Source organism: Oreochromis aureus, linkage group 17, assembly GCF_013358895.1.
Source record: "Oreochromis aureus strain Israel breed Guangdong linkage group 17, ZZ_aureus, whole genome shotgun sequence".
In the NCBI taxonomy this organism is placed as follows: domain Eukaryota; kingdom Metazoa; phylum Chordata; class Actinopteri; order Cichliformes; family Cichlidae; genus Oreochromis; species Oreochromis aureus.
Window position 1 is genome coordinate 39709643 of NC_052958.1, and position 25279 is coordinate 39734921.

A 25279-nucleotide genomic window follows, 5' to 3' on the forward strand; every position below is an offset into this window, starting at 1 on the left:
ATGAACAAAGTAAGTCGTCATCTCCGGCGGATGTTGCGTCAGCAGAACGGCACCGTTACAGATAAACAATATGGCGGCGTCCGTACAGCGCCTCACGTCTGCTGGGAGATTTTTCTTACAAAGACATTTACTGAAGAAGAATTCAATAATCAGGGTAAGAAGAATTGATTCAGAGTCATGTTTTGAGTATCTCATTTAATTGATATAGCTGTGACAGTTGTCAGTGCTCAGTGTTACAGAGGAAAAGCTCTGTGCATGGCCGAACAGCTATTTAAGCTAGCTAACAGTCGTCGAAATCTTAGCTATCACCAAATCAACTCTTACGGTGATGTTTGGATGTGCCCTGTGTAATACAACCGCCAATGGCGCAGATTTATTCATTATCGCTGACTGGTAGGAGCAAACTCTGGCTGTCCTTCTCCCGTAGTTCACCGCTGGACCGTACAGACTCTTGGCTACCCAAGCTGCTCACCAGGTGGCGCTAAATGTTCCCGAAACCAAGGTGACTGCTTTAGAGAACGGACTCCGGGTGGCATCTGAGGACTCGGGGCTCCCCACCTGCACAGTAAGTTGGAAGTAAACAGTTTAAAACAGGCTGCTTTAATACGTGCACGAAAATATGTGGTTAAAATACCATGACCATTGTGAAGCAGCCAGCCAAATGTAATAGGCATTACACAGAATGTTAGCATTTGCTAGCTTTACCACTACAGGCTGAGATGTGGGGGTGTGATACAGTAGCAGCAGTTTGTGGAAGCGGATGTTAATTCCTGCTTTCTTCCAGGTGGGCTTGTGGATAGATGCCGGGAGTCGCTATGAGAACGAGAGAAATAACGGCACAGCGCACTTTCTGGAGCATATGGCATTTAAGGTGATGGCAGCTACGCAGGAACGTTTTTAAAGCAGTGGTCTTTATTTGAATGTATGCTGCCCCGTGCAGCATTAACACATTCAAATAGTTCACAGCAGCGTAATAACAAAATAATGACATAAATATAATAGTTCAGTTTCTTTAAAAAATAACATTGAAAATAACATTCTAGAGTTTGTTCACTTTGTCTGTGTAAATGTGTGACAGGGCACCAGGAAACGCTCTCAGCTTGATCTGGAGTTGGAGATCGAGAACATGGGGGCTCACCTGAATGCCTACACATCCCGCGAGCAGACTGTTTACTATGCCAAAGCTTTCTCCAAGGATCTTCCGAGAGGTACAGGAGGGCAGAAGGGCTGAATGTTACACAGCAACATCTCAAAAGAAAAACCTGGAATGTGTTAAAGTATAAAATATTTCTCTGTGCCAAAGCTGTGGAGATTCTGGCTGACATCATCCAGAACAGCACGCTGGGAGAGGCGGAGATCGAGAGGGAGCGAGGGGTGATCCTTAGAGAGATGCAGGAAGTGGAGACCAATCTGCAAGAGGTGGTCTTTGATTATCTGCATGCTACAGCGTACCAGTCCACAGCACTGGGAAGAACCATCCTGGGCCCCACTGAGAACATCAAGTGAGACCAAACACCTAAAAACACAAAGTACTCTGAGGTTTGCTGACAGCATCCTGCACAGCTTAGCTTCCTGCTGTGTGTTTGTGATGCAGGACCATCAACAGAGGAGACCTGGTGGAGTATATCACCGCTCACTATAAAGGACCCAGAATAGTGTTGGCTGCTGCTGGAGGTCAGAGCTATTTGTCTGCTCACGTGTTTGGTTAACATTTTCTGTACAACCTGCAGCAAACACTCACTGATGCATGAGCACTGCTCAAAGTAAGCAATAAATTCTGAACCAGAGTAAAGTTGATCTGATCTCCAGGACTCGTTCCCTCTCTGCTCAGGTGTTTGTCATGACGAGCTCATCGATTTGGCCAAGTATCACTTTGGAAAACTTCCCGGCAGACATCAAGGCGAAGCCCCGGCTCTTCCACTGTGCCATTTCACAGGAAGTGAGGTAAGGCTAACTTTAGTTTCTCACTACTGCATAACTGGGCATCAAACGGTCACATCAGCACAGAGCAGCTAATTGTGTTATTTAAAGTATAAGATCAAGTGTGTCAGAGTAACACGGATGTCTCTAAGGAGGATGCAAATGAAGGGTGATGGCTCAGGCCTGCCCACGTCATGGAAAATGTTTAAAACACACATACTACTTAAGATGCCTTAAATTCAGTTCAGGTGGGTCTACAAGTGAATATGACTTTAGTCACATGGCACGAGAGTTTTCTGCACACAGTTTTGATTTTCAGTCGGACTTGGATCATCCAGTGAGACTGAATCATGCAGGTTCATGCAGGCTGTGCTCTCTAGTTCACACGGCAGCATCAGGCTTTCACCAATGGAAACCTTGAAGATGAAGAAGACGATAGACGTGTCGGATATTCCCTGAAATGAACGATTATACTGCAGCTGGACATGCTCGGAGAGACAGTGAGATATTGTTTAGCAGAGTAACCAGAACAAGTTTGCGTTCAAGTTGTATTTGAAGTGTTTTAAAAGACGTTTAAAAACAGTCATGCACTCAGTTTCCATAAACACGTAGGCATCGTGTCGCCTGCTGCTCGTCTCAGTCCAGACATGCACAGATTGGATTTGCTCTAACCCAGCTCGGTGCCTTCAAAACAAAACTCCTGCAGGCCTGTATCACAGTACTGAGAACTTTAGATATCAGTAGATCCAGTAGACCCCAGTTAAGTATTTGTGTGCTTTGAATCATTCGTTGACTGTGAAACTGGTGCAGAGTTTCATTTCAAGTTATTAAAACAGCTTTAATTTGGTGAATGCTTCAGGACTCTGCTACCGTTTCAGATCCGAGTGCGTGATGACAAAATGCCGCTCGCTCACATCGCCATCGCCGTAGAGGCTGTCGGATGGTCTCACCCCGACACAATCCCACTCATGGTAGCCAACACGCTCATTGGAAACTGGGACCGCTCGTTTGGTGGAGGCGTGGTGAGTACTGAGGAAACCTTGGATGTGGCACGTGTCGTTTTCTCTGTGTTGCTGCTGAATGCTCTTCCTCTTCTTCGCCATCTTTAAATAAAAACTGACCACACATACTCACCACACGCTCAGCATTTATTCAGCAAATCATTTGTTTTTATGTCCTCTGAGTTTAGAATCTGTCCAGTAAGCTGGCTCAGATGGCCTGTCAGGGGAACCTGTGCCATAGCTTCCAGTCCTTCAACACCTGCTACACAGACACAGGCCTCTGGGGACTCTACATGGTGTGTGAACCCAGCACCATCAACGACATGATGCACTTCACTCAAATGGAATGGTGAGTGCTTTAGTCGTCAGGTTTAAAGAAGGTTAAACCTGATGACAGTCTGATGACGTGAACGTGTTTAACGCTTGTGTGTCGCTGCTTCCTGTCAGGATTTCTCTTTGTACCAGTGTGACGGAGAGTGAGGTAGCTCGGGCCAAGAATCTGCTCAAGACCAACATGCTGCTGCATCTTGACGGTAAGGCAGCGTGACGGTAGAGCGTGCAGTCGTGCGGTGCCTGGTTTCACGTGTTGATCTGCTTCCTCCAGGATCCACCCCAATCTGCGAGGACATCGGCAGACAGATGCTGTGCTACAGTCGCAGGATCCCTCTTCATGAGCTGGAAGCCCGGATTGAGGTGAGTCGACAGATTCTTCTGCTTTCTCAGTAACTGTTACCGGAAATCCAACGTAAGTATTTGTGTTTTGTACAAGTTCATAACTGGGCGCACTCTCAGTATTCAGCAGCTGCAGTTAGCTCTGTTATACTGTTGTAGGGAGTAAAAATGAAAGCTAACAGTATGTCTCTGTTATTGCAGCTCAGACTGAGGCCTGTACTTCCCTTTTATTTAACTGGTAACCATGGTAACTTGTTTAGACAGATTATAGTGGTGAGACTGTGTCTTTACTGGGAGGGCCCTCTCTCACTCACATGCTGCTGTATCGTGTCTCCAACATCTCCACGTTGATGCGTTCTTAGAGCGTGGTGTCAGAGAACGTCGCAGAATTCCACCTTCGTGATTGTTGAACGTAGAAAAACTGAAACCAGATGAGGAAGTGAGATCCCGGGAACGCTGAGCTTTCTAGCACTCGTCGTGTGTGTGCGCTTATTGCTTCTTCCATATTTAAAGTTAAAATACATCATAAGAGTATATTTTTCATAAGGTCAGGTTTCTTTACATTTAAAGCAGTTAGACCAGAACAATAACAGAGTCACAGTGATAAACTGTGTAAGGCCGAGTAAACCTCAAAGTAAATCTGGTAACATCCCAGGCACAGTGTTCTTTAAGCAGGACCTGAAATAGTGTTTGAAAAGCTCTTTTTGCTCTGATCCTCCACCATGTTTGTCATGTCTCTCCACAGGCCATCGACGCCAACACCATAAAGGACGTGTGCACCAAATACATCTATAACAGAGCTCCTGCCATCGCAGCAGTCGGTACGTTTTCAAACACAGGACGCCTGCAGAGGCTGAACTTAACGAAACTCACCAAGTATAAGATGGAAGGAAGCCGGCAGCTCAGTGTCAGTGTGGGGAGTGAATCCCAGTTTGAACTCTGTCAAAAACTCTGCTGTTGATGCAACTGATCATCACTATAATGACTGAAATATGCAGGCTGATATTTTGGCTTTTAGCCCTGATTTACACTTTTAATCAGTTTTCTGTCGCCTGTAAAGAAAAGAATGGTTTATCATAACTCTGGGTTTAAATCTTGAGCCAAAACAGGAAGTGAGCGTAGCTTCAAGTGTAAAGTGTGACGATGCAGTCAGTCAAAGGTCAGAGCGTCTCTAGAACTCACTCTGTGTTTAAACTAAAGACGTAAGCTTCAAACTCATGTGTCTGATGTTAAAGCAGATAAGCAATAAACTTGTTTGTTCTCAGGTCCAATCGAACAGCTGCCCGACTACAACCAGATCCGCAGTGGGATGTTCTGGATGAGAAGCTGAGGAAGTGGACAAATGCAATATTTAAGTCGTTATTTTTTCCTTCTTTTTATTATAAAATAAAGACCAACACAATAATGTTAAAATAACAGATTCTATTAACTCGTGGTTCTTGTCATTTTTTATTTTTGGCTGCCACTTGTTCCTGAGCAGCTTTCTTGGCTTTGACCATCTCCACCAGTTCCTGTCAGAGGAAAAAGGAAACGTGTTAGCTCCTCAGTTTGTCGCTGCCGAGTTTCACACTGCAGTAAAAACACTTTAATGCAAAAAAAATGAGCCTTCTGAGCACAGACCGCGGCCGCAGCATACCTTATACCGCTTCATACAGTCCTTCTTGCTTCGTCCACGCACAGCAGCTGCGATCTTCTCCCAGCGCTCAGGCGTGTTGACTGGGTAGGTCTTCAGGGCTTGTTCTAGAAGTTTCTGCTCCTCTGTGGTCCAGGGGGCAGCATTCCCATCACTGCCCGAGGCTGAGGGGCCACACATGACAACACAATAGTCAGGAACTCTCAAAAGCTCACACTGCTGAGGATTGATTGTTTTCATTACATCGTCTACTAAATAATGACAGACAAAAACGAGCCATCTACAGTATCTGTGCCGCAAACAGAGACTAGCTCAGCTGCAGTAAGAAAAAGGGAGCCTCTACACACTGGCTGTTTAATGTCACAGTGGAAGCATCAAAAACATGTGGAGTGATTGTTCTGTCAGAGCACGGCAGTGTTAACAACAACACTGCCACTCTGCACTGTCAGGCATGTTGGATCTATGATGTCATTTCAAGCTTCTGTTTGTCACCATGAACTCAACTGTTTCTCTTCCTGCTTAGGCCCACACTTCAACCAATCACAGTTCGACTAAATGTGAGTGGGTTGGCTCTCTGATATGATGCAGGAAAATGTACAAGCATATGTAAAGTTCACTGACTCGTTACACTGTAACATCTGTGTGTTTGATCACAGCGAGCATCACTGGGATGTGTGCGACTGTAGCCTGTGTGTTTATGCAGTGAGCGTATGTGTTTCAGTCATTTTACAGAGAAACGCTGAAGTGTGCGTGTAATCTATTACTAACACGATCACCACACGGAGGAGATGTAAGGAAAAAAAGTCACAATCAAGTCCAGCAGTCAGCTCCACATGTGGTGGGTGCCTCTTTTTTGAACTGTATACTATCACCAAGCTGCACGTCTTTGACATGCACACTCTGTGTGTGTGTGTCAGTAGCTGCCCCAGCTTCACTTACCATCAAACCTCTCTGAGGGCACAGCGTTGTCGATGGAGGGCGGCACTGATGTGTGCTCCTTCTTGAACTTTTCAAATGCTTTTCTATTTATTTCATCTTTCTGCACAGGATCTGTGGATGAGACCGTAAACAGCAGCAGGTTAAAGCATCCATGTGTCTACAGATAAAACCGTGGTAAGCTGAGGTTTATTTGTGAGCTTACCGAGTCGTTGGAGGTTCTTGGCTTTGTTGATTACATCTTTGGCCGTCCTCTTCATGCCGCTGGTGGAGTGCATGTTCATATAGTCGGCAATAACCTCCCACCTAGGAAACACGAAACAAGCTTTATTGACACACAGTTCCCCGATGAACGCCAGCTGTAATTCCGAGCGCTCACCTGGCATTGGTTCCAGCAGGGAACAGGTTCACTGCTTTGATGAGCAGCTGGAGGTCCTCTTCGTTCCAGCCCTTCCCCCCGCCCGCTCCCCCGCTGGCCTGCTCAGAGCTGCGAGCCGCCTGCCTGGCCTGGATCTCAGCCTCCCTCTCCTTCTGCAGCTGAGCATTGACCTCCTGCACCTGAGGAAAAAGCAGCAACATGTTTGTCGACCACTGAGAGACGTGCTGGCTCCTGATGGTCTCCGGCTTCAAACCTGAGGCGCTACAAAGAAAAAGTTCCTTTACCTGCTTTTCCACTGCTGCCTTGTTCTCCTCTTTAGATCCCGAGGACAACACTTCATTGAGGGACTGCAGGCTGGAAAGAAACAACACACATGCTGTCACATCTCATCAAATGCACTGCTCAGGCTTTATGAAATAATAATTGCACTAAATCTTAGACTTTTAAGCCTGTAGTTTGGCACATCGTGTCAAACCAGAAAGTTCTTCACACTTGTAATGAAGCAGGCTCTTTCAGCTGCCAATGAGCAAAACTGACCCAATGTTTCATGGATGATATCCCAGGTGATTCCTTTCATTTATATGGTAGCTGTTTAAATGTAACCAACATTATTAGCAGCTTTACGCTCATCCAGGATCATCTCATGGTGAAAACCTGAATCCAGTTTGTTTCTTCAAAGTCGAGGAAGAAACAAAAGCATCACGCTCTTTGGTGACGGTGATTTGGCTAAAACTCACTCGTACCTTGTTAGTTCCAGGCGGTCACAGAGTTTCTCCACTTCCTCCATCATTTTCACACTGTCAGCCTCGTTGTCTGCAAAGTAGTTCCAGTTCTGTGGAGAGGAACAGCATCAGATAGTGATAACACACCAAGCAGCAGCATGCAAACATGTCTGACACTGTAGCTGCTTACCTTGCACATGGTCCTGAGTTTCTGCCTCTCCTTCTTGATCGCCTTCTTCTGGATCTCCTTCTCTTTCTTGGCCTGCTGGGCGGCCTGCTTGGCTTCCTCTTCCTCCTTTTCCTTTGCCAGTCGAGCTGCCTCCAGCTCCGCCCGCCGGGCCTGTCAGACACGCAGAACTCTGAGCCTGTGACCATCTGAAGCTCAGCATCTTCTCACAGCATGAACTGAGCAGCTTTAAGAAGCTTCTTTGACTCCGAGCTGGGAAATATGTATATTACCCACAGTGTGAAGCACTGAGTGTGCGTCCAAGGGTCAAAGTCTGAGTGGTGTTTTTGTCCAAACATGACAATAAGAAAACCAAACTGTCCAACACTGTTCACTGCTCAGATTTTGGTAAATAGAAGTGAACACTATCCACTCTTTAAATTTCATAACAGCTTCGAGTTAAGCTGCTCCTTTGTGATCCAGGTCACAGAGAGGATGGAGGAATTACAGCACCTGAACAAAGTTTAGAGCAGGAGTCCCCAATCCCAGTCCACGAGGGCCGGTGTCCCTGCAGGTTTTAAATGTGTCCTTGATCCATCACAGCTGATTTAAATGGATAAATTACCTTCTCAACATGTCTTGAAGTTCTCCAGAGGCCTGGTAATGAACTAATCATGTGATTCGGGTGTGATGACCCAGGGTGAGATCTAAAACCTGCAGGGACACCGGCCCTCGTGGACTGAGATTGCCCACCCCTGGTTTAGAGGAAAACCAGGACAGGAAAGTGATGTCTGTGTGAACATCTGTCCTGCAGTAACAGCTCCTTTATTTATTGTTGTATTTTCTCTTTGTCACGTCTGCACTAGCAGACTAGAATAATCTCAGCATGGATTGTTCAAAAACCAGAGGACCAGCTAATGTAACACGAATGTCCCAGCTAACAGCACGAACCAAATCAGATGATTTCTATGCCGCTAGCTTTACCTTTGGACGTAACAGTCACACACCTTTAGGCCAATCGACCTTTCACCGCTGTGAGTGACACCTACCCTCTCCTTCTCTTCCTGCTCTCTCTTCTTGGCCTCAGCTTTGGCTTTCTTCTCAGACTCCTTCCTGGCCTTTTCTTCTTCTTTGAATTTCTTTATTCTAGGGTCGCAGCCGTAGGCAGTATCTGCAGTGAAGCATTACGGACGATGAGTCGCACTGCAGTCACTTTTTACAGACCATCTCTGTACATGGAGGAGCTATTTGCTCAATACTTCAGGGCTTTGTGTTGCTAATTAAGTGTGTGACTGTACCAACTAGTGTTCGTATTCTGTTCATCTCCTCCTTCTTCCTTTGAGCCCTCGAAGCTCGGTTCTGCTTTTCAATCCATCTCCTCTCATCACGACTACAAGGGGGGAGAGTAAACATGTTAGACGACAGAGGGATAACACGTGCTTCATTGGGGCAGACGGGAGCTTACCATTCAGCCTTTTCCTTTTCCTCTTCATCCAAGTATGAAAATTCCCTCCAGGAGTCAAAGTTGTACCTTTAACCCAAAAGAAAATCATGAACCAATACACTGTCTTGTTTTTAATTCAAAGGAGTATCTCTCACTCTTCCACTTACCAAAAAGAGTAAAAATTATCCACTTCTTCAAAAGAGGACTCCACAGTTCCAAGTTTGGGCACATGTTTCTTGGAAGACCATCTGGCATTTCTCTCAAAAACAGGAGCAAATACCTCGAAAAAGTTCTCTTTCCCTTCACTCTTGGAAGGCATGGAATTGTCGAAGGTAGGATCTACACTGTCGAAGGCTCTCCTCTTCACAGGGTCGGATAAGATTTCCATAGCTGAGGTTCAACAGGTGGGCCAGTTAGTTCAGGAGATTCCAGAAACAATGTCTGTGTTGTGTTGATTAGTTGCAGCACTGCGTACCTTTAGTGATACAGGTGAAGTAGTCATTGTCTCCTTCCACAATCTGCTCTCCTGCAGCTTTCCTTTTGTCAGGATGGTGCTTCAGCACAATCGATTTGTCTACGGATAAATGGCAGAGACTTGGGATCAAACTGTGTCATTAGAACAAACCAGAAACATGAAACACGTGTGGAGGTGGAAACATACTTACGGGCAGCTTTGATCTGTTTCTGTGTCGCCTTGTACCTCAGGTGTGGAAGCCCAAGCACAGCATAGTGATCTTGATTCTGAAGGGTTACAGGAGAGTATGCTGTGTCACGTGAGAAACGCTCAACAACAATATTACAGCTCTAAAACTGTTTGTGGAGTCCCTCAGGGTCCCATACTTGTTCCACTGACTTTCTGTTAACACTGACAGTTACACCCGTTATCAGATCACTGCTTCAAATGATCCAACATCATACAGTAAATATGAGTTTACGTTAAAACATTACATCTGCGCCGTCTTCTACAATCCACGTACGACCTTTTCGTTCTAGATAAACTCTAAATGTCAAAGTGAAAAAAAGAAAAACTCCCGCCTTCACATGTATCCCTTCTATTTGTGATACATGCCTTATTTTAAGTGGAATACATTTCACTACAGAAGGTGTTTACTGTAGTTTGTAGCAATGAACCAATAGAAAACCGTTTAAGTTTGGCGAGGCATTTCAGAACTTTGTCCTCACCTCTGATTGGGGTTTTCAGCTTCGTCTTACTGCGGTGAATCTATTTAAGTTTTATTTGCACTGACTGCAGAATCTGTCACTGGCACAGGTGTTAACACCTCACCATGAGATCATTAAACTAATGTTCTATGACTTACAGCAAACAGATTAGATGCACTACTGTGCTCTAAGCACACGGCACCATAAACGTTGACATGTCAGGTCAGACTGAAAAACACAACCAGAGTCCCTGAAAAGCTTGAAATGGATAATTGTGTGTTTTAGAAACGGGACTCAGAGGACTTCACGATGAATCACATTTTAATCTCAGACAATTAAATGAATACGATCGAACGACACTGAAAATACATGCTCCGCTAAGAGAACGAGGCAAAACAAGTCCAGTACGCCCTGATCGCCGCCTGATGACGTGCTGCGTGTGCCTGGTGTACAACAAAGCCCTGGCACAGCAGAAAGTGAAGAGCTCATCCATCAAAGCGGATTATTTTCCTCTGTTTGGAAAGACTTTGGATTCAGGGCAAGCAAGCACAACACAGTTAACTTATTCAAACACTTGAAAACACACCAGGAAAAACAGAGCAGAGGTTGCTAACGTGAATTATCATCGACTCAGGCGTCATTAAAGCACGCCTGTGCAGCGTGTCAGTCAGTCAGGGTCAAAGCAGGGATCTCTTTACAAACAGCTGAGATCTAGTCTCACATACCTTCCAGTCTTTAGGATCAAGTTTTCGGAGCATGGAGTACTCCTCCAGCTGAAACTCCTCATCTGCCGACTCTTCTGAGGACTCCTCCTCTTCCTCCAGCTCCTGGAAGGAAGACGACACATTCCTGTTTCTCCTCCTTATGTAGGCCTCAAACCACCGACCCACAGGCTCCACCTGAACCTGTGCAGAGGCTATAAGGAGGAAGAGACATTTTGGTAAATTAAACATCTTTGTAAAACTAAGTGTTTCAGTACTTTGACTCATTACTCATCACCTAAGATGTTTTCTCACACTAAGAAATCGAACCTGCTCGTACAGTCAGAGGAAACTAAGTCAGCCCTTTGGAACCATCTGCACTTGAAGTTTTGTTTTACACTGAAGAAAAAACTGCAAATAATAGAGTAGAAAATCGAGTGATCTCCAAAACACAGCATGGATTTATGTATCAATTTGTTTTAAACGATTTTAGACTGAAGAGGGAACGACACGTACACAAACTTCAACACTGCAAGAGATTTTTACCAAAGCCTCAGGCGTTAATTAGCATGTCAGGGCTAAAGCATTTGCAAAGGTTTGCACATTTCAAAGCTTTACATCAGAAAGACTCCAAGGTGGAGGGCCGTGGCAGCTATGGCTGTCTTTTATGTACAGTCTATGGTTGACAGCTGGGAAACTAAAAGGCTGTTTGGCAGCAAAGAGCTTCAGAGAGACTAAGCAGACTATGCTCAGAATCAGAAAGGGTTTTATTGCCAAATGTTACAACATTAGGAAATTGCTGCAGTACTTAGTGCGAAACATACTGTAAGACAAACACATAAATAAACATAAAAATTAAAAGTGCTGAGCAGATTGGTATATACATGAATGCAGGTGATCAGTGCAAAAACGGAACTGATGCAGAGAACACAGTATAGGGTCATGTGTTTGTGGTGGGAACAGTCTTATGGTTATTGAAGAACTGAAGAACAACATACTTCATTCCACCAAGCACCAAGCTCAGTGCATGTGTCACAACCATCACTGAGCCAAACATGGTGGAAAGTCTCACTAAACAACTCAGGATCCTCCAAACAAGAACTCCCACAGCTGAGAGAGGTCCCAAAGGAAGCGGTCCCAAAGGACTGACTCTGAACATGTTGCGTCTCTCTTGCTTTGTCATTTTAAAGCTACAAAAATATAAAATGCATTATTATTGGACTGGAACAGGTGTGGAGATAAATCAGCCCTGACATGTGACAGACTGTGCCGCGACACTGTCACAGTTTAACAGCCGTCAGTCAGTAACAGTGCTGCATGTGTCTTCAATTTACTCCTGTCAGAGTCACAGGTGTTCAGCCCTTACGTAACAGCCAGGTAATGACTCCACATGAAAGGCTGTGAAATTCCAAACTAGTCTGTCATTAATAATAAGAAGCCAACTAGCCGGTGAAGCTGGTGAGAAGCTCTGGCGGCTGCGAGTGAACCCGGCGACAAACGCCGTTTGGATAACCCGAGACACAACACGGCTAACTACTAAAAACGCAGAGACTTTACTAAGATTCAAATTAGCCGGTAATGTTAGCCTGCTGTGTGCGCTGTTTAGCTGCATGCTAACAAGCAGGGCAGCAGTCAGTGTGTAAAGGCTGCTTAACTAGCTACCTTTCTCTGACCTCCTTCAGTGCTTACCGACAGCTGCTCTGTAGACAACCGTTTCACCCCCATCCGACGCTTCCAGCAGCATTTTCAAAGCAGGTTACGCGAACATTCAGATGCCCAAATAATCAAGTGAGACCTTCAGAAAGTGCTACAGTCTATGGCCCGCTGTCTACCACATGGGCCTCCTTTCGCCACTGCCAATCCGAGAACGAGCTCTGCTGTCACACCGCTAAACCCTCCGGGTGTATCATCGCGCCTCGTCACTTGTAGTTCCGCCGTCTTTGTTTTATCTGTAGCTTAAAACCTGGCCCCGCTAGCTAAACATGTCACACAATTTCTCTAATAATTATGAAGTAAAAATGATACGCACAAGATTTCTGTACCCCCCAACAGACCACCATGATAAAAAAATTTATTTTTTTTTTTCTAAAAACCATGAAGCTGGTACATCCTCAATACAATTCCCGCTTGTGTGTTCCGGTAAGTGGCGCATAGCGGCGGAAGCCCAAAGCTGCTGTGTAATTGTAGAGTTTAGCAGTCCCGATTGTTCGTGACTAAACAGTTTGTTCACACATTAGACATGCCGGACTATTTGGGAGACGACCAAAGGAAGATTAAAGAAGAGGAGAAGGATGACTCCCCTATTAGAGGTATATCTAAAATAATTTATTTAAAACATGGATACTATTTCCCGAAAGGAAGCGTCGATATCAGCTAGCAACATGGCTAATGTTAGCTTAGCTCGTTGAAAACAGTTGGCCCCTGGTGAATGTATTTGCTACCATGTTGTTATAAATATGATCTGTTTACGGTGGAATAAAAAGTCTTGTATATACTGCATCGCTCAGTCCGACGACGGTGTCAGAGTGCACGCGCATTCATGTGATTGTGATTCTTTTTTAAAGCTTTGGATGAAGGGGACATCGCTCTGCTCAAAACATATGTAAGTATGGATTTCAAACAAAACCACAGCACCAAGCAAGGGTCAAGGAAATGGAAGTGATTCCACAGTGAGTGAATGTGTTGTTTGCTGTTCACCACCAGGGTCAGAGTACCTATTCCAGACAGATCAAACAAGTGGAAGATGACATACAGCAGCTGCTCAAGAAGATAAATGAGCTGACGGGTGAGCGACGAATCCAGAAGTACATGTGTGCCACAGCAGGGCAGTAAGATGTAGAGTTCTCAGTAAGCTTCTTACTCGACTTGTTGATTGTTTAAAAGCGGTCATAAGCAACAAAACGTAATTTATTGGAAAAGCTCATTTGCCGAATTAACTTTATAAACCTCCGAAATTTCCAGAAGCCACTTGTGTCTGACCAAATTTCAAGTACTGCGTCAAAATCAGGGGTTTTACTCCGGCTTTCTTAGATTTTCTTTACTTGGATTTCACCATTACAATTTTCAAACGTATTCAGATATTCTCAGTTTCATTTCTAACAACCAACAGTAGTACAGGAAGTATTTGGTAGCTCTATAGAAGTGGTTTACACATTAGCTGACAAGCGAAAGGTCGCTGGTTGATTCCAGCAGGAGATGCAAATCAGAAAAGGCTTCTGGACTAAAAATCCTGAATGAATTTTGTCACATCCAGAAACGATACAAAAGTTACAGACTTGATGATAACTGCAGCTGCATTGTCCTGTGCATGTTAAGTGATTATCCTGCAACATACACAGGACTCAATAGCACTGTTGCACTATACAAATACATTTGTGCAAGTTTCATTAAGTGCCAGTTAAACCTCGTGTATTTTCACCCCTCACTTAATTATTTGGTGCTTGCATGGCCTGTTACTTTAGATGCAGCTGTCTAGCTGGCCTTTCCTGGCCACCCAGTACTCTGGGCTAAGTTAACACACAAAGAGAGATCACCTTTTCCACCACAACCCACTGCTATGGGGCCAGTTTAGATTTAAAAAAGACATGTCTAGTTGACTTCAAAAAATGGTAAGGGCAGCATTGCTGTTGAAAATGGATCGTCTTAAATTTGGAATGATTGTCCAGCTTTATCAGAGGAGTATATGTGGACGGTTTTGGTTCTTTGGAATGCTGCACAAGATGCTTTGTGTCTGATTTTTGTTTTTTTAATTGCACAGGCATCAAGGAGTCTGACACAGGCCTGGCTCCACCCGCTCTCTGGGATCTAGCTGCTGACAAGCAGACACTGCAGAGCGAGCAGCCGCTGCAGGTAGCAAGGTAAATGTTCAACTTTAACATCACCAAAATGTAAAGTGTGGTGTTATATCGCTGATCTTCCCTGTGGGATGTTTCAAGGAACATTCCTGTCAATCCGACATGAATTTTCTTAGCTTTCCTACTTCCTTCCACAGCATTTCCATTATGTAGCTTCATGATTCTTTATTTTTTTCTGAAAGATGCACAAAGATCATCAATGCAGACTCTGAGGATCCCAAATACATCATCAACGTCAAACAATTTGCCAAGTTTGTGGTGGACCTGAGTGACCAGGTGGCTCCAACTGACATCGAGGAGGGCATGAGAGTGGGGTGAGGCAGAAGCATGATTTAAATGTGTTACATAGTTTCCAGAAGGTTCCGTCAGCTGTAAGCTAAGTTTAGTGTCCTGTCTGTTTTTCCAGGGTTGACAGAAACAAGTATCAGATCCACATTCCTCTGCCTCCGAAAATCGACCCCACTGTCACCATGATGCAGGTTAGGAGGCGAGGAATACTTTGTGATTGTTTGGTTATCTGTCTGCTTGCATGTGATAACTCCTTTGCCCACTTGCTTTAGGTGGAAGAGAAGCCTGATGTGACCTACAGTGATGTTGGTGGATGCAAGGAGCAGATAGAGAAGCTGAGAGAGGTGGTCGAAACTCCGCTGCTCCATGTGAGTGTTCCAAAGTTAGAACCACCACTGAGGCATGAGTGAAGCAACTGTCTTCTGCACATGGAAGCTCACTTGTCATCTTTTTCTTCTCACCAGCCTGAGAGGTTTGTCAATCTGGGAATCGAGCCTCCTAAAGGTGTGCTGCTATTCGGGCCCCCCGGTACCGGAAAGACCCTGTGTGCCCGGGCTGTGGCCAACAGAACAGACGCCTGCTTCATCAGAGTCATCGGCTCTGAGCTGGTGCAGAAATACGTGGGAGAGGTGCGCTCACGAAAAGAAAGATTAGCTGCAGTTTAGATCAGGAAGGTTGATTCACGTAAACGTCTGCTCTGACTTTTCCTGAACTTGTTCACAGGGAGCCAGGATGGTGCGTGAGCTCTTTGAGATGGCCAGGACCAAAAAGGCCTGTCTGATCTTCTTTGATGAAATTGATGCTATTGGAGGTTAGTCTCATATTTACATTACTTTTATGTAACGTGCAGCAGTCCTTTTAATTCAGTGTGAAGAAAAATCAATTCTGAGTGTGAGCGTGTAACCCTCTGAACCTGCCAGGTGCTCGTTTTGATGACGGTGCCGGTGGAGACAACGAGGTCCAAAGGACCATGCTGGAGCTCATCAATCAGCTGGATGGTTTCGACCCTCGAGGCAACATCAAAGTGCTGATGGCCACCAACAGGCCGGACACGCTGGACCCGGCCCTGATGAGGCCCGGACGTCTGGATAGGAAGATTGAATTCAGCCTGCCTGACCTTGAGGTTAGTTTCCAGTTGGATTGTTACACTTTTCTGATGTAGTTCTGTCCAATTCAACCATCTTTAAAACCCCTGTTGCAGGGTCGCACCCACATCTTCAAGATCCATGCCCGCTCTATGAGTGTGGAGAGAGACATTCGCTTTGAGCTGCTGGCTCGCCTCTGTCCCAACAGCACCGGTAAGACTGCAGAGCAGACGTCACTTCCTGTCATGTCACAGTCTCCCTCAGCTGCTTCTTTATCTTTTTTAGTGTTTCCTGCTCGTGTGGGTGTGGCATACATCAGCTGTCCTTTCCTTCACAATGCCGTTGTCACAGAGACACTAAACCAGCGGTCCCCAAACCACGGACCGGTACCGGGCCGTAAGAGTTGAGGCTCGGTGTGAAATTTATGGTTTTTAGGGTTTTTATCGTTAACTCAGTTTCCCTGGGTCTTTGGTACCGGTACTGGTTTTATTTTGTTGTATTGATCCGCGACACCATAAAGGCCGGTCTGTGAAAATATTGTTGGACATAAATAAATAAAAAGTTGGGGACCGCTGCCGTAAACTACTTGCTTTCCCTGAGTGGCTTCCAGTACTTTTCAGATTTGTTTGTCGACTCCTTGTTAGTTTAGAAGAGTTCAGACTTATTAGTGTAGTACTGATGTATGACCACACAGGGGCAACCTGTTACTTGGAAAGGTTTGTCTTTTATAAATTTGGAAGTATGTTATGTTAAAGTAGATCAGAGTCTGAAGCAAGTCTCGGCTGTCCTTTAACACGATCCTGTATTTCAGCCAAGTCAAACAAACTGTTTTGAATGGCTTGACAGCGTGAGATAAAGGTCGTCTACATGCAGGTTTAATAGTTTTTCAGCTCTAGACTGAAAATCTGAGCACTCTTATATCGGGTGTTTCCTTTCAGGTGCCGAGATCCGCAGCGTGTGCACTGAGGCAGGAATGTTTGCCATCAGGGCCCGCAGGAAGATCGCCACAGAGAAAGATTTCCTGGAAGCCGTTAACAAGGTCATCAAATCGTACGCCAAGTTCAGCGCCACCCCCAGATACATGACCTACAACTGAGTGTGTGCTTGTGTGTCTGATTTGGCTTTGTCAAAAGAAACAGTCAAAAGGATTTTGTTGTTGTTGTTATTCTTGTTCACTAAAAAATAAAAGTTATTCCAGATTTGAGTTTCAGTGTTTAACAAAATAAGCACAGGGGAGCTTGAAAGGCCTCCTGTGTCGTTCACTAACAGCACAATTAAAGCTATCCACTGCATTTATGTAGTACTGAGTCATATACCAATGCAAATGTACAGTAACAGCAACATGACACTCCAAACAGACCAGAAAGGTCATTCCAGATCAGAATCAAAAAACTCATATCGACAGATTATAGGTAACACTTTGGTACCAGCGTGATAATGAGGTGGTCAGTATTACGTTTACAACACAAGGCTTCCAAAAGTACCTGCTAACATTATCATGTAGACAAAGCTGCAGCTTTAAAAAGTACTTCAGCAAACAGTGAGAACTACAACATGACTAAAGTGCAACGTCAACACTGTAGAGAAATCAGGCTATAGCTGGACACCACATTCTGAAGGTTCTGATTAAAGCAATGTTCTTGCTGCTTTGGAACTTTAACAAGGCTACGAGATTCTTTAAGTGCACTGTGAGTGTGAAAAACACTGATATTTCCGCTGAAAACAAGTTCACAGCGAGGTTGTGAGAGTGCCACAACGTCCCATTCCTGTGACTTGTTCTCAGTTACGTTGCATCCTCTCAGGTCATGTCGCTGACCGCAGCCACAGACGGGTGAGAGTTTGAGTGCTGACAGTGGAGCACGGCGTCGTGGACGGTGGGGAACAGGATGTCTGTGGTCAGGTCCTTAGTGAAGAACTTCAAGGTGTCCAGTTCAGCCAGCAGGTTTCCTGCAGAGAAACATGCAGCAGGCTCAGTATTTACATCAATGACAACAGACTTTGTGAAGGAAAGACTCACTGCAGCAGGGCTAATAAACGTTCAGTGCAGACACTGAGGCGTTCCTGCAGTGATACCTTTGTTCCATTTACAGGGCACACAAGGGAAACTTTTCAGGACCACTGTTTAAAGCAACCTGCTGTGTTCATTTCTTGGACTGTAACAAAGCTGCTGTCGAGTGCAGTCTGAAACGAGCCGCTGCAGCTTCATCCCTGCCTTCTTCTGGCTAGCTGCCACTCTGAAAACATCCCTGAGCGCTCATGAGGCAATAAACTGAAAGTGAACTGTAAATATATTGTGTGACATCATGTTTACCATTTGGTTCCAAATGATATCTTCTCATTTTCAGTCCCAAATCCCATGCAGAACAGGAGTGTCCTGTTTGTTACTGCAGGAATAACACTGGCTTTAGTCTTTGCTGCCAGTACAAACACAGCCTGTGATTCAGTGTCAGGACCCACAAGCTTAATCATTCAAACCAAAACTTTCATATCAACAGAGTTCTGTCATAAAGCTTGCTGCCTGTTTCCATCCATCTTTTACATTATGATCCCACTGGATCTCAGTGTGTGGAACTTGTCATCTCCACTTACAGACCTTATCATGTTCTCATTCATGCAAACATCAAAATCAGCCAATCACATGACAGAGGCTCGATGCAGACACCAACTGGAGTTCAAGGCGAGCATCAGAATGAACATGGCATGACTGTAGATGCCAGATGTGCTGGTCAGGATCATCTCTGAGGTTTACAGAGGATGGTCTGAACAAGAGAACATAACAGCAGTTCTCTGAGAGAAGATGCCTCGTTGATGTCAGAGAAAAATTGTGACGAGAGTGATGGGAAGGTAAGAGTGACTCAAATAACCACTTGTTACCACCAAAGAGCACCAAAGAGCTTCTCTGAATGCACCTCATGTTGGAAAGCAAATGGGCTACAGCAGCATCAGACCACAGGGGCGCCACATCATCCAGCTACAAACAAGAACCTGAGGTTGCAGCATGCACAGGCTTTGCCTCGTCTGAGTAATCTTGATCATCATAACAGCATGGATTCCAATAGATCCTCCACTTCTTTTAAGTGTCTCCCAGCACAATTCTTAGCATATTTTGGTTCCTATTTTTTCCTATTTCCATTGTGTTTTGTGTGCTTTTGCAGGGTTTTTCCTCATTGCTGGTGTTTTCTTAAGTTGCAGTCCGTTTGACCTCTCAGGGCCACCGTACCAATCCTCTTAAACTGGTTTCTTGAACATATCACGGTCCACAAATAGTCCCCACAGCTATTTGTAAGGATAAGCGGATGGATGGATGGGTTTAAATTTCTATAGCGTTTTCTTAGGTAGTGCATATAAAACAGAAAATGTGTACAGATATTATCAGATCTAATAAAAATGAAAAGTCTTAATAAAGTATATGATGTTGTTCTCTCCCCTTTTGCACAGTTGAGGTGTGTCAGGATACATTTCACTGCGTGTTGTACTTGTATAACTATGTGTGTGACAAATAAATAATCTTGAATCACTTACTGTTGCAGCCAGCTATGACCACCCGGACATCTACGGTGGCATACTCTTTAATTACCTGCACAAACAGATATTAGTTTTTAGTATTTGAGCTCTACACCATAAAACAGTCACTGGAGTTCAGTGCAAATATGCATGCAGCTGGTGCTCCTGTGCAGTGCAGCACTGGAGAAAGGGCCAGAACCTGTCTGATGGCTTTAGCTCCCACTGAGTCGATAAAAGTTGCAGACGTCCAGTCCAGGATAATGGAGTGGACTGTGCTGAAAGGCTCAAGGAAGACCGCCTCCTCCGAGGCTGAGTCGCCATGTCTGTCGCCAAACTGGCCGTTCTTCTGATCCTCCGCCACCGCCACGTGGCCCTGGGGCAAAACTTCATGAGTCACTGCCTCATCCTTGTACTAGAAACAAAGTAGCACACCAAAACACATTATATACACACACACACACACACACACACACACACGAGTGTGTATTTAACCTGTTAACAAAGCTCACAGTTTGGATAGACAAGAAAAGAAAAACAGTGACTCACCTTGGCACAGATTTTCAGCGGAGACGACTGATTGCTGTTCGCCTTCTCCTTTTGTTTTTTTTGGGCTTTCCGAGCAGCTTGTAAGTGTTCAGGGTTTAGCCCCGTCTGTAAAGATCAACATAATTAAAACAGAGCTGTTAACATCCAACTCAGCACTTCATTCTTCCTCACTCGTTTACCTCTACCATTACCTCGCGTCTTATTTTCGCGATTCTCATAATCAACTGTGTAAAAATAAATCTTAAAATCCAACATAAAAAAATTAAACCTGAATAAAAACAAAAGTTTTTTCTGATAATTATTCATTTTACATTACATAATACACTTGTTATTAACCTCTGTCTCTCTTCCACAGCATGTCTTTATCCTGTCTTCCTTCTCTCACCCCAACCAATCACAGCAGATGGCCCCGCCCCTCCCTGAGCCTGGTTCTGCCGGAGGTTTCTTCCTGTTAAAAGGGAGTTTTTCCTTCCCACTGTCGCCAAAGTGCTTGCTCATAGGGGGTCATGTGACTGTTGGGTTTTTCTCTGTATGTATTATTGTAGGGTCGACCTTACAGTATAAAGCGCCTTGAGGCGACTGTTGTTGTGATTTGGTGCTGTGTAAATAAAGTTGAATTGAATTGAATATTAAAAACAAAAATGAGAACTGAAATAATGTTTTACAAAACAAACATATATTGACGTCTTTACTTTTAAACTTTAACATTGTGAACACAATAAGCATGAAGCACATGATCAACTGCTTTCAGTAATATTTGTGCTTCTCCTGATTTGTCACAAAACAAACGTTAATCTTGCTCAAAGATAACCTCAGTAAATGCAAAATGCAGTTTTCAAGGTGTGATTTCATTGTTTAACCAACACAAGCTATCCAAACCTGCACCTAGGTGAAAAAGTAATTACCCAGAATTCATAGTTCCATCAACTGTCCAGGCTCTGAAGCAGTAAAGTAATGACTCTGTTACCCTTTGCAGCTGATTGTGGCACCATGTGTTGCTTTTTGAGCTCTTGTAGCGCAGGTCTCTTTGTGTTATTGATGCAATCAGGTATGGCTGTGACTAGTAAACACTGAGCTAAATCCATGATCTTACAGCGGGACTTTTTTTACCCTTTAAGGACTCAACATGCCACCACAGTAGCAACACAGACTGATCCCTAGGAATCAGTTGTTGCTGGTAAAGCACTAACTCCTTAGGTTAAGACTGGAAGAGGCTGGGAATATTTCCCACTTGGTGCTTAGACACTAAATAAACCTTTGTTTCAATACACACAGTAAAGTTTAAAATGTTTTTTTACTGTTAATTATTTGAACACATAAAAAGCAGAAATGACAAAGGTAGAAACTTTTTCACTGAACTGTGTGAAGGTTCAGCTGTAACGTGAACAGGCTACAGCTACAACTGCAAACCTTCATTTGTAGCCAAGACAGTTAAATCACAAGCAAACGGACTTCCTGCTCATCTCAAAGTAGAGCTCTGCTCACATCTACCACCAGATAATTACACGCTCACGCTGCTCCTCTCAGACTGAGTCAGTTAAGACCCAGTGATAATAAGTGTTTCACATATTTCCCCCACAAAAGGGGTTTCTGTTTGTCTCTGCTTACATACAAACACAGTGCTACCTTCTCCTTGAGGCTGTTCACATACAGGTCACTGTTAGCAAAGTAGATTGAAGAGTTGGAGTGGAAAATCTTAATCCCCTCATATTCAGCCGCCTGAGAACACAAACAGCAGTTTTGGTCAGTGTGGATGTTTTTCCTGCCTTCACACAGAGCAGGTTCCTCTTCTCACACATTTACCTCTTCATACTCGTCGACGTCACAGTAGAGCCCCGTGTTAGCGACGTGGCCCAGGATGGAACTTTTAGGGCTGGAAGAGAAAGAAAACAGCTCGGAGCACAAATCAAACCTGCTCGTCAAATCACTTTGAAAACTCTCACAGCTGCCTTTAAGCTTCAGTTCAAGTAAAAACACATATTCTCGCTGCTTCGTATCATTACCTCTGTGTCCTGTATATCACTGTTAATATGGCGAATGTGACGGCCACCAGGAGGCCGTAGTCCAATCCCAGCAGCACAGAAGCGATGAAGGCAATCACCCAGATGGCCTGAGAGGACAAAAAAGAAAGTATCATGAAACTAGCATGAAGAGAAAGTGTTTTGCAAGACCACAAAGCAGTTTTTACATATGCAAATGTCTTCAGACGACGTGCATTTATCTGATCGTTTCCACTCCTGTCCATTATAGTCACACTTTCTGCATAAAGTTGAGCTTCTCCACTGTGTATTCACTCAGGTTCACAAAAAACACCTCTCAGAACAACGGTGCACTCTAAGTCAGCTAAGCTTGGTTTTAAAGACTGACCAGTTCAATCTTGCTGGTCCTCCACAGACTGGGAATGTCCCTGAACTGCTTGAACATCCCTATTAGGTTGACCATGATGATGGCAGCCAGCGCAGTCTGAGAAACACAAGCAAACATGAGAGCCAAAGAAAAACATTTAGGTGTGTACAGTCTCACATGTAACGCCCAAACATCAGACAGGGACTCACCTGAGGGAGTGGCTCGAAGACAAAGCCGATGGCCACCACCACCACCAGCACCAGCAGCGACGCCAGGAGCCCTGCAATCTAAAGCACACACATAAAAAGCAATAACTCCATCAACACACCTCTCTCACTCTAACAACAGCTTTACAGCACCAATTTAGATAGTGTAATCATTCCTGTAGTTGGTGTGTGTCACCTGTGTTTTCCCTCCTGTGCTCTCCTGGACCAGGCTCCTCGACATGGAGCAGGTGACGGCAAACGTTTGGAAGAAAGAGCTGATGAAGTTACACAGACCGAGGGCAATGAGCTCCTGAAAGTGGACACGTGGAGGAAAACTCTGAAAACATTGAGCTTCAAAAAGAAAGGAAAGTCCTTCTGCAACAACATTTTCACACGTGAGCTTTGGACAATTTCAGGAAAATGCAACCCGTACATTTTCCACAGTCGTGCTTTGCTAAATGCGACAAAACCACATCAACAAACTGCATCACTGCATCCTCCTCTGTCAGGAGTTTGAAAAGTTCAGGGTTGTTTGTCCTTAATCACGTGACCTGCATTTATGTGTCGGTTAAAAAAAAGAAATAAATGAATAAAAAAAGTTACACTGTTCAAGTGCAGATGGAGCGTACACGCCTGGAGGAAACACTTTGTTCAGTCTTAAACAAACAGTACAGTCAGGCAACTATACAATGCTACAGACAACTCAGTGCTATTCATACAGCACCAAATCACAACAACAGTGACCTCAAGGTGCTTTATTTTGTAAGGTAGACCTGGCAGAACCAGGCTCAGGGAGGGGCGGGGCCGTCTGCTGTGACTGGTTTGGGTGAGAGAAGGAAGACAGGATAAAGACAACAACAACAAATGATGATCGCACTTATTGAGCACGGGAGTTTTGCTTCACCGAGTTCTAAAATTTTATAGATAAACTCAATCTGACTAAACTAACAACACAAACAGTTGATGTCTTTATTAAATCAAGGATATGCTTACACGTAACACTAAGAGATGAGATGACACAGCTTTGTAGGAGGAATGTTTGCAGCTACACAAAAACATGGAGGCTGTTGTTCTCCAACTTACTTGAATTCAAGCAGTCTACTTGCTTTTCCAGGCTGCACAGTGAAGACTGTGTGCTGAATAAAGATTTGAAAAGTATGTTTGTTTTGGGTTTTGTCAGATTCTGTGTGTGTGCGGGGGGGGACGTGGATGAAATGAACAAGTTCCAACAAATTGGAACAATGAACCTTTTTGTGAGCAGCATTTCCAATATCAGCGTGCAGAATAAAAATATAACTTTACAAGATTTGCAACTAACATCTAGAGGACGTCCCATCATCCAGGTTTCTAACCAAACATTTAGAGCCACACACAGTACCAGCAGCTCATCAACAGCTCACCCCGTGGACACACTCACCTGGTTGCCATCCACACTGTAGCCATGTTTCAGGGCAAAGATCTTGGCCAGCGAGACATCCATGGAGAATCCTACAATTGCTATAGCAAAAGAATCTGTGACCAAATTGGGCAACAACGAGATGTTTGGGGCAGCAGGAGGGCGAAGCCTGTAACCAATAAGACAACATCTGTATACCTCTGTCACATACGTGCACAGAACAGGAGCTTAAACCAAAAGACACTTAAACAAATCTACAGTGTGTGCAGCCTACCCTGTTGGTATGTTTCCAACCACATGGACCTTGTATTCCTTTGACAACGACAAACCATAAGAGATGCTGGTAGACACAATGACCACAATGATCTCTCCAGGAATGGGAATGGGCAGCTTCTTCTTGAAGCGCTCGTTGAGAACTTTGATCACGTAAAGGAAGATGATGCACCCGAGCCCCAGAAGGAAAGTGGCAATATTGGTGCTGGTGATTCTGCTGAGTACTGCTTTGACACTCTGTAGTGACAGAAAGGTAAGTGTTAGCGATTCATTGACCATACTGGGACGGAGAAAGGCCGGGCCTCTCAAAACTCACATAAATAGCAGAGAGAAACCCAGAATATCGCTGCGTTTCCACCCCCAGCAAGTACTTCAGTTGGGAGATGACGACGTGCATGGATGCTGCGGTGGTAAAGCCTCGCACCAGGGGCTCGGTGAGGTAGATTGCTACAAAGCCAAACCTGAGAAGACCTAAAACAATCTGAAAGGAATGCAAAAGAAGAGGGGATCATTCTGTTTTTGAAAAACAATGTTTCATACAGAAACATTTAAAATCGAGTTGACACATCAACAGTGATTCATACATGCTGCTGCTGCTTTGGATAAACAGTGAGATTAGCCACGGCTGCTCTGTAGGTGGGAGGCTGACCTGGATGAGTCCCGCCAGGGTTGTGACCATCACGGCCACCTGGACCCTGCTCTTATCACGAAGCTCCACGTTGATGGCATCAGATGCGTTGGATCCAGTAGCATTGATATTCATATACATGCTATCTGGTGCCTCCCTCACAGCGACGCCCCCAATCATCAGACTTATGACAGCAAAGGTTCCTGCAGGTCATCGACACAAACACAGCGCTATGATAGGCTGGGTTCAAAGCTGATGTCAACTACAACGAGCTCTCAAATCCAGCACAGAAACTGCAGACTTGTGCTTGCACCGGCCTTTACTCTCACCACCGCTGTGACGGTAAAGGCCGTCCTGCCTCACACTTGAAAAGCAGCCCAACTATTTCCTCTCGTTCTCTGCCAGAGGGAACCGTCAT

At 44.6% G+C, this 25279-nt stretch overlaps 4 protein-coding genes across 5 annotated transcripts in view; 2 read left to right on the top strand and 2 right to left on the bottom strand.

Moving 5' to 3' along the window:
* pmpcb (peptidase, mitochondrial processing subunit beta) lies at positions 1 to 5022 on the top strand. The gene is made up of 13 exons (XM_031740365.2): positions 1 to 154; positions 428 to 565; positions 785 to 871; positions 1079 to 1208; positions 1304 to 1502; positions 1595 to 1674; positions 1832 to 1944; positions 2799 to 2942; positions 3110 to 3270; positions 3369 to 3454; positions 3526 to 3614; positions 4339 to 4414; positions 4859 to 5022. The coding sequence occupies exons 1-13, from the start codon at positions 71 to 73 to the stop codon at positions 4921 to 4923; spliced, it is 1452 nt and encodes a 483-aa protein (XP_031596225.1). The 5' UTR covers positions 1 to 70; the 3' UTR covers positions 4924 to 5022.
* On the bottom strand, positions 4950 to 12563 carry dnajc2 (DnaJ (Hsp40) homolog, subfamily C, member 2). The gene is made up of 16 exons (XM_031740363.2): positions 12425 to 12563; positions 10760 to 10950; positions 9539 to 9614; positions 9349 to 9447; positions 9041 to 9263; positions 8895 to 8960; positions 8728 to 8819; positions 8479 to 8600; positions 7454 to 7603; positions 7285 to 7373; positions 6826 to 6895; positions 6542 to 6720; positions 6368 to 6468; positions 6166 to 6276; positions 5230 to 5390; positions 4950 to 5104 (listed from the first exon to the last, which is right to left on the bottom strand). The coding sequence occupies exons 1-16, from the start codon at positions 12477 to 12479 to the stop codon at positions 5036 to 5038; spliced, it is 1854 nt and encodes a 617-aa protein (XP_031596223.1). The 5' UTR covers positions 12480 to 12563; the 3' UTR covers positions 4950 to 5035.
* On the top strand, positions 12168 to 17161 carry psmc2 (proteasome 26S subunit, ATPase 2). 2 transcript variants are annotated; one of them, XM_031740364.2, is made up of 13 exons: positions 12168 to 12874; positions 12973 to 13044; positions 13300 to 13337; positions 13439 to 13520; positions 14493 to 14592; positions 14772 to 14903; positions 14996 to 15068; positions 15150 to 15245; positions 15342 to 15506; positions 15601 to 15688; positions 15798 to 16000; positions 16079 to 16175; positions 16901 to 17161. In XM_031740364.2, the coding sequence occupies exons 1-13, from the start codon at positions 12718 to 12720 to the stop codon at positions 17056 to 17058; spliced, it is 1461 nt and encodes a 486-aa protein (XP_031596224.2). In that variant the 5' UTR covers positions 12168 to 12717; the 3' UTR covers positions 17059 to 17161. The 2 variants fall into 2 exon arrangements, with proteins under 2 accessions (XP_031596224.2, XP_039456918.1); XM_039600984.1 differs by lacking the exon at positions 12168 to 12874 and having other exon boundaries at positions 12881 to 13044.
* The window catches only part of slc26a5 (solute carrier family 26 member 5), a 13506-nt gene continuing 5335 nt past the window's right edge, over positions 17109 to 25279 (bottom strand). The window contains exons 5-18 of the mRNA XM_031740362.2: positions 24883 to 25064; positions 24550 to 24714; positions 24235 to 24470; positions 23982 to 24129; positions 22761 to 22874; positions 22568 to 22645; positions 22380 to 22475; positions 22016 to 22122; positions 21816 to 21885; positions 21639 to 21731; positions 20013 to 20117; positions 19666 to 19878; positions 19485 to 19539; positions 17109 to 17909 (exon numbers count right to left, since the gene is read on the bottom strand). Of these exons, the coding sequence (XP_031596222.1) occupies positions 17761 to 17909; positions 19485 to 19539; positions 19666 to 19878; positions 20013 to 20117; positions 21639 to 21731; positions 21816 to 21885; positions 22016 to 22122; positions 22380 to 22475; positions 22568 to 22645; positions 22761 to 22874; positions 23982 to 24129; positions 24235 to 24470; positions 24550 to 24714; positions 24883 to 25064 (1811 nt within the window). The 3' untranslated portion in view covers positions 17109 to 17760. The remainder of the gene's footprint in view (positions 17910 to 19484; positions 19540 to 19665; positions 19879 to 20012; positions 20118 to 21638; positions 21732 to 21815; positions 21886 to 22015; positions 22123 to 22379; positions 22476 to 22567; positions 22646 to 22760; positions 22875 to 23981; positions 24130 to 24234; positions 24471 to 24549; positions 24715 to 24882; positions 25065 to 25279) is intronic.